The sequence below is a fragment of the Pezoporus occidentalis genome, unplaced genomic scaffold (genome assembly GCF_034315485.1).
Source record: "Pezoporus occidentalis ecotype Australia unplaced genomic scaffold, CSIRO_AGI_Poc_V1 ctg40, whole genome shotgun sequence".
NCBI lineage: Eukaryota > Metazoa > Chordata > Aves > Psittaciformes > Psittacidae > Pezoporus > Pezoporus occidentalis.
In genome coordinates, this window is record NW_026915725.1 from 2,546,711 (window position 1) to 2,564,983 (window position 18,273).

The 18,273-nt window shown below is 42.5% G+C and overlaps 1 protein-coding gene across 3 annotated transcripts in view; it reads right to left on the reverse strand.

Moving 5' to 3' along the window:
• Window positions 1-14,046: 14,046 nt before the first annotated feature.
• SPAG6 (sperm associated antigen 6) overlaps window positions 14,047-18,273 on the reverse strand; it is a 39,280-nt gene continuing 35,053 nt past the window's right edge. For 2 of the 3 annotated variants that reach the window (XM_062633645.1, XM_062633646.1), the window contains one exon: window positions 14,047-18,266. In XM_062633645.1, coding sequence (XP_062489629.1) covers window positions 18,200-18,266 — 67 coding nt within the window. In that variant the 3' untranslated portion in view covers window positions 14,047-18,199. The remainder of the gene's footprint in view (window positions 18,267-18,273) is intronic. The other variant, XR_009967633.1, reaches the window with a different exon arrangement.

Genomic DNA, 18,273 nt, shown 5'->3' on the forward strand with positions numbered 1-18,273 from the left:
GCAGAGGGGACAGTCTTGCTGGAAACGGGGCTCACAGCATGCCCAATGGGGAGAAGCCCGTCCATGGGGCTTTCTACAGACAAAGGGCAGAAGTGTCATTCTTACCAGCCCTGATCCTTACTGAGGATTTCAACCATCCAGCCCTCTGCTGGAAGGGCAATGCAGCACAGAACAGGCAATCCAGGAGCTTCTTACACTGCACTAGCGATAATTTCATCATGGGAATGCTATGGGGGGCAACCAGGTGTTATGCTCTGCATATTTACACAAGGAACACAGATTCAGCATAGAATCATAGAATCACAGAACAGTTTGGGTTGGAAAGGACCTCAAGATCATCCAGTTCCAACCCCCCTGCCATGGGCAGGGACACCTCCCACTAAACCATGCCACCCAGGGCTCTGTTCAACCTGGCCTTGAACGCTGCCAGGGATGAAGCATCCACAACTTCCCTGGGCAACCCATCTCTTAAAGCTTTCATAAAGCTAGATCAGGATCAGTTGAAAACAAGAAACAAGCCACAGTTATGCACAGAGCATGTATATGAGCTAAATAACAGTTGTTAATTATTGAAATAAATTGCTGGTGACTGGTAAGTGAATTCTATTAAATTGAGTGTGGTTTTGTCCAAAAAGCTAGGGTTTTCTGCAGCTATTAGGCTTGAAACATGACTTATCCTGGGTTGGCAAGGCGGGAGGTCAGCTACATGATCACGCTGGGTCTTTCCGGCCTTAAATTCTGCGGCTCTGTGGAAATTATGTGTCAGAAGGTTTTTCTCATCACAGCCAGACTGAGAGCTTGAAATCCACATGGTTACTGACAACTCCCAACTGTCAGTAAAGCTGTTTCACAGAAAGTGTTACATGACTGATGTCTCTACAACTGCACTTTTCCAAACAGATGGGGGGGGGGGGGAAGGCACTGGTCTCAAATCAAATTAGTCTTGATGGATTACGCAAAAGAAATTTAACACATGCTCCACATTTTGAGAAACTTCTAAATATAACATCTCCATTGAAAACAAAGTGTATGACAGTGCTAAAAATATGTAAATACCCAGCTACAAAACTATCTTTACATCACAGAATGAGGATCCCTATTAGGGGCTGGAAAAATGACGTTTTCCTGATGTGGGAGACCCATGTCAGGGCTGCCACACCTTGTTTAACCTCAGAGATAAGCTCATTTTTAAAGCTCACTGTTTGACTTCTAGAGGTTTGTCTCTACAGAGCACAGGGCAAAGATAAAAATGTTCTCATTGTAACTTATGTCATCATTGCCTTTAGAAATACTAAATCTGTGACACTGTGGACAAAAATTAAAATAACCCAAAAGGGAAAATGTGATATTTAAATTCTGTTGCAGCTGGGAATAAAGTGCAATAAAGAATTAACCGGTGAGTCTTGGTCTTCACACAGGTTTTCTTCCATTGTAATTAGGCAGGATATAATTTCATTTTATTGAAGTGGTTACACTGGTAAAACATTTACTGCATATGCAATTTTACTCATACAAAGGTATGATGCATTAGTATATGTTATGCCATCACCATTTCAGGAAAGAGATATAGCAATGTTAGAATAGCACACTATATATATATAGTACACCTATATATCTACCAAGAAATTTTGATAGTTTAAATGGAACCATGTAGTTAAGGGAGCACTGTGTAGGTTCAAACAGGTTTTGGAAAGCTAAAGAGTGATATTTTGAAGATATAAGCCTTTTACAATTACTCGTAGGAATAAATAATAGTAGAAAAAGCAGTCTCAGAGTCAGAATTAGCAGGAAAAAAAAAGGCAGAACTGAGATTTGCACAAACAAAAAAGGACAATTTTTCTCTGAATAATTTCAACTTACACAGGTAAAACAGGCCCTGAGAAGTATAGCAAACAGGGTCTGCATAACAGAGGAATTATTTCCTCAAGAAAATTACATTTGAATTCATTTATAGACTTTTTTATGGTGCTCCAAGTGATAACAAGCAAATCACAGCTCCAGATTCTTTATTCCATGTAGACCCTGCTTTGAAAAAAAGAACAATGACAGTTTCCTAATTATTATTTTTAAGGTAATTTTTAAAACAAGAGAAAGAATCTCCCATGTAATTATCAAAAAGAATTAATATCCTTCCAAGAACAGCAGCAACAAATTGGACTGTAGCCTCCTACCTGGTACAGGGCCAGGGACTTTTCTTTGGTAAGACTGTGGCAGGCAGAAGAGGCATAAAAACCACCGTAGTAGCAGACATTAAGACCATTAGCATGGGGGGCAATTTTGTTCCACTTGTCAATGAACACATACAAGATCATCTTACTTGGCTCAGTAAAGACCATCACGGCTCCGTGTGAGTGGCAGGTGAACATCCATTTCTCCCTGAGAAACACCCAGAGCACCACTGCAGGGAAAGACATTTGCAGTTCTTGCAACAATAGTTAGAATTAGAACCAAGGGCACTGAAAAACATTAACTAGTGCCTGAGAAGTGCCTTTTCATCTTCAGTATGCTTTGCAAGTATTAGTTTTGATTCAGCCCTGTCTTATGCCAGCTTGCAGCAGCAACCAAATGGGGCTTGCTGCCCGACCAGTCACCTACACAACTTTGTGGGGATGTGTATATGATGGGAGGTGCTGCCTGGGAAAGGATCTTGTTCAGGCATGTGCTGAGTCAATGTATTTCTCTGGCAGCTTGTACTGGCAGAACAATTATAGTGGCCAAAGAGTTATTTATAACTGTCCTCCCGCAACAGGATTCTTGAGGGAGGATGTTGGTATGAACATTGCTATTTCATGTGCACACACATCTACACACACGGCAGCTGCGTCTCTATTTAATGAATGCAGAATACTGTTCTGACATAAGTCCCGAGTTGTTTTTTTTCCAAGGAGGTCACTTGTATGGGGGAAAAAAAGAATGCAGCTCCAACCACAGCCACTCATCCAAGAGCCTGGAAGCCTTTCCACAAATTGCCATAATTTCATGAATTCATCAGAACTGACAGCATGGGTAAGCCTCTGACCATACAAACAAACCCAAATACTAATGTGGCTTCACTCACTTTGGCTTGCCTTAGACTCACCTCCTCTCAGAAGCAGCCACCATGCAGCTTCCAAAGCCTGTGTGAGAGCAGGGAAAAGGAAACCTATCCTTGGAAAAACTCAGGGCTCCAGAGAGCTACCCCCATAGGATGTAGGCAAGCCTCACACCCCACTAAATGCAGCCCCACCACTTGCTCATGTGGAACAAGTTACAAAATCAGAGCAGTGCTTAAATGATTTAACCAGCAAGCTCCCACAGGTGAGGAATCACCTTCACAGTATTGTTACTTTCTTGTACCCTAAAATATGGATGAACCACGTGAAAAAATGAAACGACCTGAAAATGCAAAGGCAAATGCCTAATCTGCAGATTCGGTAGGTAGGTGTGGGGCCTCCACACAGCAGTGCGCCTTCCTGATTGCACTGACTGTGCGCAGGTTGGTGAGGCACCGCAACAGTCCTTAGGCACTCAAGAATGCGTGCCTGCTACTTTATTTTCTTTGTTTTGCAGTCTCAGACACAAGCATTCAGCCTGCCTGTCTGCTGCGAGGAGGCTCCGCAGCGGAGGAGACGCTGCTGCCCGCGCTGCAGTTTTGTACGCTTTCCTTTCCTGGCATTTCCCTGCGCAGGGGGAAAAATGTGCGTTTTGCTCTTTGTGTGCAGAAGATGTAAGGGAACTGGGAAACAGAGCAGGGCTGTTTGCTAACCCTCTCCGCATGCCAGCATGATGGTAAAGGAAGACGGAATGCAAAATCTCCATGAGAGAAAACAAAGCCTGTCTCTCTTCCATCTTGAATCTCAGGGTCCTGCCAGGCAGGCACGATGCTTCACACATTTAAAGATGCAAAGCACATAATAGGAGCTATATCATAGGGGAAATAAATATGTCTGCATGCATTTCAGAGGAGAATGGAAGCAGGCTGGAAGCAAAAAAAAAATCACAAGCACAGCCCTTTCTCCACCATTTTTGTTTGATACACTGATCTGTATGTTACAAACTACCACAACAGCAGAAGGAGGTGTTGCAGAAGAGAAACAGGGAACTGATTCAAAAATAGGGAATTTCCATGCACGCAGCATTGAAATTAGACTAAAGACAGTAATCTTTTCTACTGATGGAGCTGAGTTAAGAAGCTTTCATTCACAGTTATTCTATATTTATTCCAGCTACACAAACCCTGGTTTGCTTCAGGGGTTCAGAGAAGCTGGAAAGATTTCATAATGCCACTGGGTCAGAGTTTGATGGCTGGTTTTCATTCCAGACAACATAAGGGATGTACAGCAGCTATCAAAGTGCCAGTATCAAAGAAAGAGCAATAACGTTGCCCTCCACAATTATATTTATTCTAAGGCTCATGTGTTTTGTTACATTTTCTTAAAGAAAAGAAAAAGGGAAGGGGGGGGGGGGGGATGCTTCTCCTCAGTGGCACTTAAATTAGCAATACCAAGAATAGATACAAAAATCATCTTCCCCATTTATTTTGCTCAGATGTGAGTGATGCTGCGTCAAGCACAGAAAAGGAGTATATTAGTCTCATGCTGCTGGAAAAACAAGTGTATTACATTGCTGAAATGTCAAGTTTCCACCATGCATTTGGTAATAGATTGTGTGCTCAGTTTCTTGCATCTGCTGTAGCAGCTTACTGAAGATATGCTCTGCACTCACCAACAAACCTGCCTGCCCTTTGGACTGAACCACTCCAGCCAACCGTGGCTTTATCATTAGCCCTTTTAGGTGTGGCCTGGCCTGTCAGATGATTGTGTATTTAAAAAACAGTTAATGCTTTCTTAACAACAGAATCCTTCACCTGCTTGATCTTTTTTTCTTTTATTATCCCATAATCTTCCATCATGCACTCTTCCCGCAAAGATTTTTGGCTACCGGTGCAGGTGAAAGGTCACACCTGGACATCATCCATCACAGTGGCATTTTCTCCACACTGCAATTGCATGGGTGGTTGTTATCATTTGGGGGAGCGTGGGGGAAAGGATTTGGAGTACCTTTTTTCAACTCACCTACCAAAAACTGAGACTGGGAAGCACCGGTGATCATACACATCTCCAAAAGCTCTGGAGAGGAACCAGCTTCTAGAAATTGTCCCTTCAGCTGCAGCCATGTGAAACCTGCTTGCCTTCAAAATCTTGGAACAAGCTGTGGTGTCAGGTGCTTGGTTTTAGACACACTGCTGCTGCAGGCTAGAAGACAAACGTGGGGTCATTACCCCAGGGATGGGTGCAGAAAGGGAGCCATAAGAGAAGAGGAAGGAGCTGTATCTGTGAGAAGTGACCTGCTTAAAGAGCCCCCAGTTGCTGTCTGCTTTTATCCCCCTGCCTTGCATGGTGTGGATGCCTTGCTGTGCAGGAAAGACAAGCTGAAAAGCAGTGCAGGAGGGAGAAACACACCACTGGGCATCGCAGGAAAGTAGTCAGTGTCTCCAGGAACAGGGAAAGCTGAAAGTAGCAGTGGGCACAGAGAAGACACTACCAGCTGGATGAAGGTAAGAAGCACTGTAAGAAAAGGAGAAAGGAACATGGACAAATTAGCTGAATAAATTCTGTGGTGAAAACAGCTGGATGAGCATCTCTGGAGACTGAGAAAAACCAGAAACAGAATGGAGAGATCATCATCATCTGTCCATGCTTATAATGATGACAGATATGACAGCCTGTCCAAGCCAAGCATTCCCATCCTGCTGCAGCACTTTCTCTTCACAGAACAAAGCTCCTTGGCAGTTGCTTCGAGTCCAACAAAAAAAAATGACATCTTTTACTGCAGCCTCCTGTGTTTTTATTTGCTGTTCACTATTTCTTTTTTGCTTTTGTATTTTCCTTTCTCCCCATCTTGGTGATGATCAGGAAAGAACATTACCTGTAAAACTGCACTGCCTGTGAATGGACACAACAAAATTCTTCTCTGCCTTCCAGCCTCTTTCCCAAGCTGGATCCTTGCAGAGTCTCCTTAGCATTTGTTCCTTGTCAGATGTCACGTAAGAAATACCTGTGTTTAATTGTTGGCCAAAAAAACCCTTTCATTGCCCTCTTTCTTTAGCTCAAAGAGTCCATATTTTACTCTGTTCTTCAGTTCTGTACTGAATCCTAATCTAAACTGTTTCAGTGTAGAGTTATGGTCTCTCTCCCCTTTTCCTCTAATAAACTGTCAATGCAGATATTCTGCTCACACTGTAGGGAATATCCCATGAATTATCAATTATATATTAATAGCAGCTATAAGACCTATGATTTAAATTGTTGTCACCTCTATACACCTTCCCTGTATTTTGCAGACCACTGTATAAAAGGCCATATAAAATGCCTTGTCCCTATACAGAGAAGAACGGGATAGAATATCTGGCACCTTAGTACTCACTTCAGAAGTTGAGCAAATGTGTTTTCAGGTTAAACAAACAAACAACAAGTTACTCATATTTCTCTGGGTGCTGTTTTCCACTACTGAGTAAAGCTCCACTCTGCCTCTTACTATGGTTCACCTTCACACCTCAGCCTCAGGCTATGTGGGACAGGGAGGGTAACCCAGCAGGGCAAGCAGCAGGCTGCCAGAGGGCTGGCAAGTTGCCATTGCAATACCCAGCCTACAAAAAGGACTTCAGAAGGGATCCTGGGAATTTCAGACGAGGAAGTTTGCCATCCATCCTTGCTAATGGCATTAGGGTCTAAAAAGAAAAAGTCACTGTAGACATGGATAAACATCTTGCTGGGAATAAAGCAGCACAGCTTCTGCAGAGAGAAACCCTGCCTCATCAACCCACTGAAGTCCTCAGAGTGAATCAGTAAAGATGGAGACCAGGACAGCAGACACAAAATAGTCCAATTCCAAAAAGCTTTTTGATGAGGTTCCACACCAAAGGTTGTCAGAGAAAATAATTTGGTACAGGATGGGAGAAAAGACTCTTACAGACAGAAAATTGGAGGCAGGACATAAAGCATAATATAAGGCTTAACAGTCACTTTTCAGGGTGGACAATAGGCATCAACAAGGTCTCCCTGCTGTGGGAGTGACTGGCTTTACTCAAGGTTCCCTGTGAGTACATGAAAAGTGGAACATACAGTGAAGTCCTCAAGTTTGTGTGTGACACTAAGCTCTTTCAGGCAAGTAAGCCTAGAAGGAATTAATAAAATTGAGTGGGTGGGCAATGGGTCCATAAGCAGAGGCTAGAAGGGTTAGGCAGTAATGAGCCTCTGACATCCAAACCCAACAGCTGGGGATGCCAGCATAGCATAGAGAAGACAGGCAGCAGGATATGACCACGCTCATGCGCACTCTATAGGAAGCACTGCCTCCTGCTGCTGCAGGAGGGACTCAGAGTTGTATGGACCACTCGTCTGATGCAGCAGTTAGTCTTATGTTCTTGAACGTGCTTCTGCACACCATCCCAAGGCACTTCCTAGTTTCAGTGCACACTCTGATGGGACAAATTCGAGCCTGGTATTAAGCTTGGGATATAAAAACCCATGGAATTCAATTGCTTCAGTTCCCAAAGCCAGTACTGCATGCCTCCCTCCATGTCTTCCTAGTAGCTGACCTGCTGGCAGGCTGACCCACTAGGCACACTAAATATAAAACGCCTCAAGGACCACAGGACAGCTGAAGAGAGAAGGAAACAGACTTTGCAGATGCGTTTTCGTATGTGTTCACTCTCTCACTTCCTCCTTCTCCATTAGCAGCCCTTGAAGAGTAAAGGTCTGTGCAAAAACAACAAGCATTTGACTGGGAATTCCTGCTTTCACCTCCACACCTTCCCTTGGATTTCCCTGGGGTTTGGAGAGTATATTTTCAAAGTCCAGGGTTACTCAGCTTTCCCTTCTTCCTCTTCAGTCTGCAGGCATGTCCACCCCTACGCTGCAGGAAGACTTGTCCCTTTTAAAGGCAGAGTCTGTTGATTCTGCTGACGCTTGTTTCTTCCTCTCCTCTACCCACGTCCTCTACAGACCCAGCCTCTGAGCAGGCAACGGGTAGAAGTCAGTGGCTTAGCCTTCCAGCTCCAAAACCACATTTTTGGTAACCAAAAATGCCCCAGTTCAGTTCCAAAGCACAGTCTGCCCTTGACCACGACGGGAATATCTTAATCCACGCAGAAGGTCACTGTCAGAAATACCACTAACGCAATGAAGCTGAGCCCCTGCAGCCGTCAGAGCAGACATCCTCCAACTGCCACAGCAAGGCTCTGCCTTGCACCGCTGACGCTGCCCGGCACAGAATGAAGGGCTGGGGGGGGGAACTGAAATCGAGAAAGCATGATTTAGCAGCTTCTGCAGTCTGTCAGCCTTCTGTGCTGTCTGGTTTCTGCAGTGGTGGATAAAGGGTAAATTCTCTGTCTCTCCCAGCTCCTCCTGCTTCCCTGTTTGTTCATGTTGTATCCTGAAGCCTTGCCTGTGTTACATCCCCTTTTCCAATACCCAGATGCAGGATTTCGGAGGTTCCTGAGCTCACATTACTGCGGGAGGACTGACAATCCCAGCCCGAAGAGACCTCTGCTACCACTTAGAGGAGCTGCATCCCGGCTCCCCCTCCCCCAGGCCCTTCACACCACCCACACAGCGATCCATCAGCATCACCCATGGAGCATCTGGGGGCAACGTGTAATTAGGAATGATGCCGCCTGCCATTTACAGACATACTACTGCAAAGAAAAGCTGGTGAGAGTAATACCCACCGACAGACATACCTTACAGCATGCATCAGACATTAGCGGGGGAAAATAATGGCAAGAAGGACGATGAGGGCGGTAGCATGGCTCCACACAGCTTTAAAACAAAGCAGTCATTAAAATACATGCCTATAGTGATTGTGATGTTTATCATTGCCTGATAAAACAGTTTATTTGAAGCAATAAATGAATTCTGTAAAATACCCTCTTTTGCTGGGTAAGTAGAGCTGCATTTGTTTCCTGATCCCTTTACTGGGATACTACCCAGCAGAAACTGTGCAGGCATCCACATGCTACATTGGCTACACACAGGTTGTCATGGGGCCCACAGTGTTTTCCTCTCCTCTTGTGGTCTTTCACTGCAAGAGATCTTCTTGGAGATTTTCCCCACAGCTGATAGTCTGTGGCTCATCTCAGGCATGCCTGCTCCCCACTTTGGGAATGTTTCTTTTGAACTATTTTCTATTTTTAATCTCCACCTTAATTGTTTTTTGAAGGATCTCAAATAATTGGTTGTGCTTGTCACGACACTGGGAGCATTTAATATGCAGGCCTATGTGTTCCCTTTTCAGGCATACATCAGCCTATTGTCACAGCAAAAACCAGCTGTTTGTGAGATGCTGTAACAATTCTGCCAAGACTCAGTGACTAGCCTTGGAAAAAGCAAAGTCAAACAAAAGGAGTGTGAGCTGTGACAAGCAGTGTGTGAAGTGGTAATTCAGAAGGGCTGAAGGAGATCTAAAGAGTAATTAGCCAAATAAATAAAAACACAGGACAAATTATCTCAAGTGCATCACAACCTGGAATCAAGGAACAAGGAAGTACCTGAGGTCTGGAAAAGCATTGAAAGAGCTGAAAGGAGAGACAAGATGAAGGAAATCCTGAAGAAAGTAACTGAACCACTGTTTCATTCAGCAGAAGAAAGGGAAGGGAGCAAAGGGACCAGCTACCCGTTCAGGATACAACAACAGAGCAACAAAAAACAGCGAAGACCTCAGTGCTGTGCTTTTGGGACTATGGAAAATGCTCTTCTAATGAGGAGTTTTTCAGTTGCATTATGAAGCCAGATCAAATCTCTCCATTGCTTTGTTCTTTCACTTGGTTTGCTAATCTGCAGCAGTAGAACTGATGGCAGTTAAACAGGATGGAATTCATATTAGGCTTAGAAACTGTACTTGCTGCCTATGGTTTTCCTGCAGAACAGCTTTAAATTACAGCACACTTGTGTGAAGTTGCGGAGTTTTGTCTTCTAACCATCCCACCAGTCCAGAGCACATCACGGGAGCCACGCTGCCGTCATCTGACTGCCATATGCCTGGACCTGGGAACCTCCCTTCAGTGCACAGTCACCCTCATATCAACAAAAGCTTTTTCCTGGCTGAGGGTTTTCAGGAGCAGCTCCCCAGGCAAGCAGGACAGCCTGTCTGCAGCACTGGTTAACTAACATCCATCTTTTATGTATTCTTCATGTGTCTATCGCCCCAGGATTCCAACACACTAGCACCACATTTCATTCATCTGCAACAGATTGGAACGAACGTTCAGCTGAAGTTTTATTCACTTACCAGTGAATTTTCCCAAATTACCTTTTAGTTTTGTGGTTTTTTTTTTTTGGTTCCTTCAATAGCTATTGCCGGGGGTTTTCACACTATGATTCTGTCAGGAGATTTAGCTGCATATAAAAGCATCTCTAGCTCTGGTCCTTTGGACTACTCAGATTGAGGGGAAAACAGAGGTATATCCCTCCTTCAAGATTCAAATAATTTCCATTAAGATTACAGACTTGTGGTCTCCAAGGAGCAGGAAAAATCTAGATTTCAGATTGCTTTTGTAGTCTGTGTCCTTCCTTTAGGTGTGTCATGATGTAGCTCTGTTTTCACACAGACGGAATGCAGCTGAGAGCACATTTTATTATAACTCCAGATGATGCTCAAAGAGGATGAAAACCTCATTTTTCTCAGGTGGTCAGAGAACAAGTCCCAGTAAGCTGGCGTTCTTTTCTCTCTCATCTGAATTCCGAAGAGGAACTCGAACTGCTTATAAAGTCATTGCAAAGATGTTTTTAAAAAGAAACAACATTAAAAAAAAAGGGGGGGGGGGCAGGGAGAGAACAGTCCTGCACTTTTTCACCTTTCCAATTACTTTTCAACCTCTTAAGAGCAGTCGTTTAGGTCACAGTAGTTAAGCTGCTATAAAACAGCTGCTAAAGCATTCTTCTATTGTAAATTAAACAGCAATTTTACCAAACATTCCCATTGCATGGCTAGATTTGCATAAGCACAAAATCAGGAATTTAGAAAACACTTGGAGGGGAAAGGGCTAGGCCTAAAATAACAATCTGTGACTTTATGATAATTTGAACCAATGGCAAAAATTCTAACAGATTTTGCTGCTCATAGGTCATGTTTGATATAAAAAGATACATAAATATTGGGTGATGGTCCAAACCACAGCTCCACACCTCTGAGAAAACGCCAAGTTTCCACCCTTGCTGTTGGGACAGGACAATGTATCACAGACAGAACTACAGCTTCTGAAATGGCAGCTTCTTAAAACCCTGTCATCAAAACGGTTCATTGTCTCCACTTCAAACAAGGGAATTACCACAAGAAAATGACTTAAGGTCAGCTACAGATTGTTGACACTGGTAAACAGTAATAACACTTAGCGCTTGTAACAGTTTTCAACTTCAAAGCCCTAATGAACACCCCTGGGATATCCTGAAGAGGTGGAAGTCCTCCCTGTGACAGAGCCAGCCAGGTAAACCAGCCAGCCAGTTATTGGTGGATGGCTGCCAACAGGCATGGGACAGAGAAGGGGAAAGGAATCTATAAAGCCTCTCAGTCCTATGAATGTGTGCTGTACTCTGCATTTTCGAGGGCAGGGTGGGGTCTTAAACCATGCACTTAAGGACAGACTGAGTTCAGCTTCAGCTTTCTGGCTGTGACAGCCTACAAGCAGCACAGGCACAAGGTCTGCTGTCCTTGAACTCTGCCCAGCCTCCCATGGCCAAATTTCCCTGCCTCTGGTATGGTCCGAGCCCTTGTAGTCTTCACAGATAAACTGGCATGGGATTTGTTGTGGAGAAACCAAAAGCAAGAAAATTCCATATTGTTAAACTGCTTATAGAATTGTTGGAGTTATTCTCCTTTCTGTGCCCATAAAACAAAAATGCCTGTAGGAATCATGATCCGGCACATGAGCAGCACTGCCACTGTGTTACTGACTGATGCAACCACCTGGCCTCAAAGCAGGAGGCAGAGACAACAAGCCCCATGACCGAACTTGGAGATGGCCACAGCAAGGAGGTATTACTCATGGAAGGAGACAGAAAACTTGATGCTTCCTTACATACTCATTTCCTGAAGCAGGTAACATCTGCAACACCAGTATGTCACTGACGCTTCTAATCTCTCTTTCTATCTCATGCCCTGCAGAGCTGGGGCTTCAGTTTCCAATGTAGAGCATGAGCCATTCCCTAAAAGCTCTAGAAAGGTTTTCTTACCATTCCCTCCCCTCATTTGAAGAACTGTTGGGGAAGAAAAAAATGATTTTATCATTTCTGCTTTATTTCCAGCAAGAAGCAGCGCTGTTGAGCACAAGTGAGTACTGGTGATGCAGATCCAGTGCCTGATTCTCATGGCAATGGAAATCAGGTGGGTGCTGCTGACCTTAATGGAAATTAGTACCATAAAGCTGGCATTAGTGAGCAGAGGACCTGCCAATGACCTGCACTTCCAGCCACTAAAGATGCTTTATAGAGGCAAATCTTGTCAAAGCAAACACAGAAATCATTGCAATTACATTCTGGTTGACCATGCTTGCTAGTATGCACGTATGTGTATTCAGGGAGGGGTTACATAAAGATCAGAGCAGATTACAAACGGGAGCTGTTCTTTCCAAATTCTGTACATTGCTTGAGTGATAAAAAATTAACTGTGCCCAACTCAGCAAACTCCTGTCCCTCTTTGTTCGTATTCACTCTAGTATATCCATCATTTTTGATCCTCTACTGATTTCCATTGTTGGGGTTTATATTCTGTGACTTGAGAACCTGAAATTACGCTATATATCTTTGTAGCTCATTGAACTAACCAGCATTTATTTTAATTTAGTAAGGAAACATTTGGATGGGTGTGACCAAATAAATACTGTCTAAACCAACACAAATATACTTTGCACAAGGCTATAAACCTGTCTCAGAGCTCTAATGATATTGCAAGTCAATGAAGCTTCAGCATTCTCATTAACATGATTCCATCAGACCTCTATGTTGCATATTATTAATTTTTAACAATAGATTGTAATATAATTTATAGCACTGTGGGGCAACAAAGGCTGAATCTTGGTAGTAATCCAACCTTTTAGGTTGATAATGGCTTTAACACTGACCTAATATTGAAAGGTGAACACATACAGAGGCCATCAGACCTAATTATAAAAAGGACTATGGGGATAAAACACATCACTGATCTATACCAGTAAAGACAAAACTTTCCTTGAGAGCAAAGGGCACATATCTTGTCATAAGATTGAAAAGGGCTTTGTTGTTAATTTTGACACAAAATATAATCAAGAGCATGTTTTAAAGGCATTAAAACACCTTTTCCCTTCTCAAAATATAATTTTTCTTATAGCAGGATCTTTAACTCAAGTTGGAGGTAGGAACAAGTGTATTTTAACAAAGAAAAAGCAAGCCTTCAACATCTCTGTGGAAGTCTGTTAAGATGCACAATAATGAACACAACTGGCTTCCGCTACATAGAGTAGATCATGGCCCTCAGCAGTTTGCTGAGTACTCAGTGAGTCTCTTTAATGGACCTCTAGATGTGAGGGAACATGAAAAACTGCAATATGTGTTTAACCCAAGTAAGAGTAACTTATTGTGAAAGGCAGCACAATATCATTTTCTGGTTCAAAAGGCATTCTCACCACCAAAATGCGCTTTAGTATCGCTTATATGTATTTTCTAATTCAATCCTTTGTGCAGTATCTAGAAATACAGTACAGTGGTAGTAATGTAATTAGTATTTTCACTAGCTAAATTATAGAGCTGACTGCAGAATACAGCTTAGTAGCATCAATATTAACAGTTAAGTATTATACAAAAATGACATCAATAGTTTTAGTATAGTCATGAGAGACATTCTAATTTCCTCTTTCTCCAAGATCCCTTCAAATTGTGTCAGATGAGGAAACTCACAAAATCCACTGGTTTTTAGTTCAACTCAGATTCTAAAAATCAGCATCTCAAAGATTTCTTAGGTATATTTTTGTAGGTTCTTGAACAATATTCCTTTCTAAATATGGTATTAGTTATAAAGAACTTTAGTTCTGCTGCATTGACCTCTCGTATGAATTTAATTTTCCCAGCACTTCTGCAAGTTAACAAAGGACTATAACAGATACTTCACATCTGAAGATGATGATACGTAGGGATCTGTAATAATTATCCAAGCCCACAAAAGCAGTCCTATGTCAGCACAAGAAGTGAAACCACTGGCTTTGCAATCTAGTGCTACTCCATATTTCCCTTCTCCCCATGTCACACAGGAAGATCTAAAACTCTAACCACCAAGATACTAGACACCAAACAGCTCTTAAGGAAGATGCTGAGGCAAGAATGCTTTCACAGGCTCCTCACCTGAAGAGACAACAGTCACCCATCCTTACATGCCCAGAAATCAGAAGACTATGATTTACACCAGAATCTGAAGGCTATCCCATGGTATCCTCCTAAAACTCCCTTTTGGCCAAGCTAATTCACAAGCCCCTAGATGAAATCAAGAACACTGAGGATCTACCCACACTCCATCCACTTCCCAATTACAGTAACTTTATGCTTTACTTCACAAAATGAGATTCATTTCTTCCTTCACCAGCTCCATTCAGCTCCTTCAACATTTTGTTCATGTGTTTGTCAAGATGCAGATCTCCAGCAGATTGATCACTTCAGATGAGACAAAGCAATCCCTTGGTAAATCCCTCTGGAAATGCAGAACATATTATATGCACAAAAGTCGAACTCCTTGAATTTCCCCTTTTCAGATCCTCTTGATTTCCAGTCATTCAGATAAAGAATGGAGCTTTTGTAGGCCAGTTAATCCATCCACTGAATGAAATATGGTAAAGTTTTACACATCCACATGTTCTTTCAAGCCGTGGTTTACATCCGTAGATGTAATAATAGCTGCAGTAATGTAGACAAAAATCATGGCTCAGGCACCCCCAGCAGATCTTTAAAGACTTGGGCTGAAAACTCCCAAAGTCAAAGGAACTGGCAAAATGATTTAAGGGCTGTCTCTGCTTACATTTATTTCAGCCAAAGCACTGGCTTAATTTTCTTTGTGTGTCTTAATAAGCCACCTCTGTGAGAGTGTCCTGGGTTCAGCAGTAGCAGCCAATGCAAGTTGTATTTGTTACCGGCTGGGCTTAAACCACGACAGACAGGGACTCTTACTCAAAACGCTTGTACATCAGAAGCTCAGAGGTAGGCACTATTGAGTGGTGGTAAGCTGAGACAAACATCCAAAGATGGTGTCAGGCTCAAGCTGCAAAATGAGCCTGTTCTTCATCTTCTCTAGCATCACAGTTACAAACCAGCATGAAAACAGCATTTACACAAAGAATTAAAATGCAAATCTGCATTTTATTCTATGAAATTGAGACAAACGATACAGACTTGAAACCTGACAGAGTAGCAATTACAAACATTAATATAGCTTTAGATTATGACCTAAGCCAAAAGAGAGGATGGAATAGAAACGCTGTATATTAGACCTTGTGAAGCACTACAGGGGAAAAAAAAAAAAAAGCAGCTCTTGCCCTAGTAATGTATGCCTAAAATACAAGCTAGCAGTAATTCTCCTGTAAAGTGCTAGATCTGCCTTGTGCAGATGTGTACCTTCAGGGAAGCCTCCAGCCATAAATGTGTACATACAACACAAGGAAGGAGCCTGCCAGCAAAGGAGAGCTGAGGGGAGTCTCAAAATATGTGGGAGGGGACTTTGGGCTGCCCCAGCCTAATAGGATGTGACACCATCCAGGAGAGTCCTGCAACAAGAGGCCAAACAGCCAATGGCCTAGGACAGAACTGCCTAGCCGGCGTAAAGATATATTTATGCTAGGTCTGATTTAGACTGTGCTCTGCACAATCAGATCGCTTTGAAGGTTTGCCTTGTGCAATCATTCCCTTTGTCAGGAATCAGAAAAAGACTGTGAAAAGACTGTGAACAAATTGTTTAGGCATTGAAATTTAACCCTGTGGAATCCTTACAGTGTAGCACAGTGTGACACAGCAGGAACACATTTGTCAGGGGACTGAAGCCTCTTTGCTCTCTCCGCACAAAACATATACATTAGCATTGTGTGGTGTGGGTGTGCTCCCAAGCACATGATGCAGCTATGGGTATGCAGCTCCATGCCTACCCTGCCTCCCATCTGCACTGCAACTGCATTCAGCCCTATGCACTATTTCTGTTCCATTAGGGAAAATAAAGGCTTCAGATCCTTCAAGACTGTCTGGAAGCCCTTCCGTTACATTTTCTTTCAGAGATTATTCAAGATTTGACTTTTAAATAACCATAATGCATGTAAGAAAATTACTGAGTATTACAACAATCTTTTTAATAGACTTACTGGTTTTTCCACTAGTGTCCTAACATTAATAATGTCAGAATATAAACACCAAAAATGAAAAGGCATTTGGTAGAAGTTAGTTCCAAGACTTTTTACTCTGATGTGGTCTAAGGAAACGACCCAGCTGGTGTGGTTTCTATACCCACACTCATGACACCAACAGCTTCCATCTCAGTTAGGCCCCATTCAGCAAGGTACTGTACATACCCTGCTCCTCCTGAAGAACAGTCTGAGAGCACCAAATACCTCACAGTGAGAGCTCAACCCTCTGTAGAATTAAACCTTAACACAAGATAGCCCATCAGTGGTTTTGTGAACTGCTGAAAAATATGCTGACAAGAATAAAAGAAAATAGTCGTTTGGAATTTGGCAGAGAAAAGCCACTCTAAATCATTTCCAACTGCAGTAAGTCTTTGCTCCTGTTTTACGAGTAATAGAAGGGACTATCCCTGTTTTATAAACTCATTCAGTTAATATGTTTAAGAAAGGAGACAAGTTTCTCTCCTGCAGGGGTTTTCAAATACTGCCTTTCCTTGCGGCTGCCAGTATTCCAACATCCCGTTCCAGAAACACTGCTTATTACTCTTTGGGAAAGAAAAGGAAAAAAAAAATAAAAAAAAATGATACAACAAACTTCATATGAAGAAAAGAAAAAAGGTTAGAAAAACAAAAAATGGTAAATGACAATTACATATTAGGGAATACTAAAAAGTTGTATGCTGCTCCTTGCTGCTGCAGTACACTGGAGGAGGAAGCTGAATTTAAAAGTCTTTTCACTCTACATAAAAAGCAAAAACACAGTTCCAGGATGTTCTACAGACAGGCAAGAGCTCATACATTCAATAACCTCCACATCAATGTGATCTGCAACTTCAAGACTGAATTCCAAGCGTTTCTCAACTCAATTTTGCAGTAATTTCAGCTCTTGAAGTACTGAGCAGCCTTAGTCCCACCACTCAGATGAGTGGGACTCAAGTACCCTCAGGTTTCCTCTGAATGTGCTCAGAACTTTTCTAACAGTGTTCCTGCAGCCAAGCAATTCTCCTATCATCTGAGCTGCACAAATTTGCTGCTAACCCAAATGAAGCCGAACCTCCCAAGGTCCTTCTCTTTGTGCCTGTCATATTCTAAGTTCACTCTGTCCCTTACAAGAGGAACAACAATGCACACACCAGTGTAGTGCTCCTTCCCTCCATAATGAATCCTGCCTTAACTGGGAGGACTTTTGCAGAACATACATTACCCACCATGCCAGGACCCCCACACTATAATATACAGAATTTAACCCTTTTATCATCATCATCATCTCTAATTATTTCTTCATTTAGCAGCTACTAACATGTTTGGAAATGCAAAATCACATCACTTTACTTTCCGAAAGGTAGTAGAACAGACTTCATAATTAGAGAAAGCACAGGGGCCACCTATTTCCCCCCTCATGAAGCTTGGGAAGCTCCAAACAATATGGAAAGGTGAAAGGGGAAAATGGTTACAGTACTGAGAAGGCTAAAATTTGAATGAGGTAATAACAAACCTTTCTTGTGGAAGGAAAAGGAAATGACTGATTCTAAAAAAGCTTCTGTGATAAATCACCATCCCTGCATGAAATTCCATTCATATATGCTGCGATATCTGGTAGCAATGTTAGAGGAAAACAAAAAGGAACAAAAACTTAGCAACAAACATGTTTATAGAGAACAAAATATAGCTTGCTGGAGTTGCTGAGCTCTTTCAGTAGTTCAAACAGGAGCAGGATGTTACAGAATCAAACAAGAGTTTGAGCAGTTTCAACAGCTGTATTTGTATTAGTCATAAAGGCACAGATGTGAAATACAGCTCTAATAAAAAAATTGAAGTTTATAAAACTGGATGGTAGTTTTCCACCCTTTCCAGAAGTATCTCAGAATATCCAGGGGAGTAATACCTGAAAG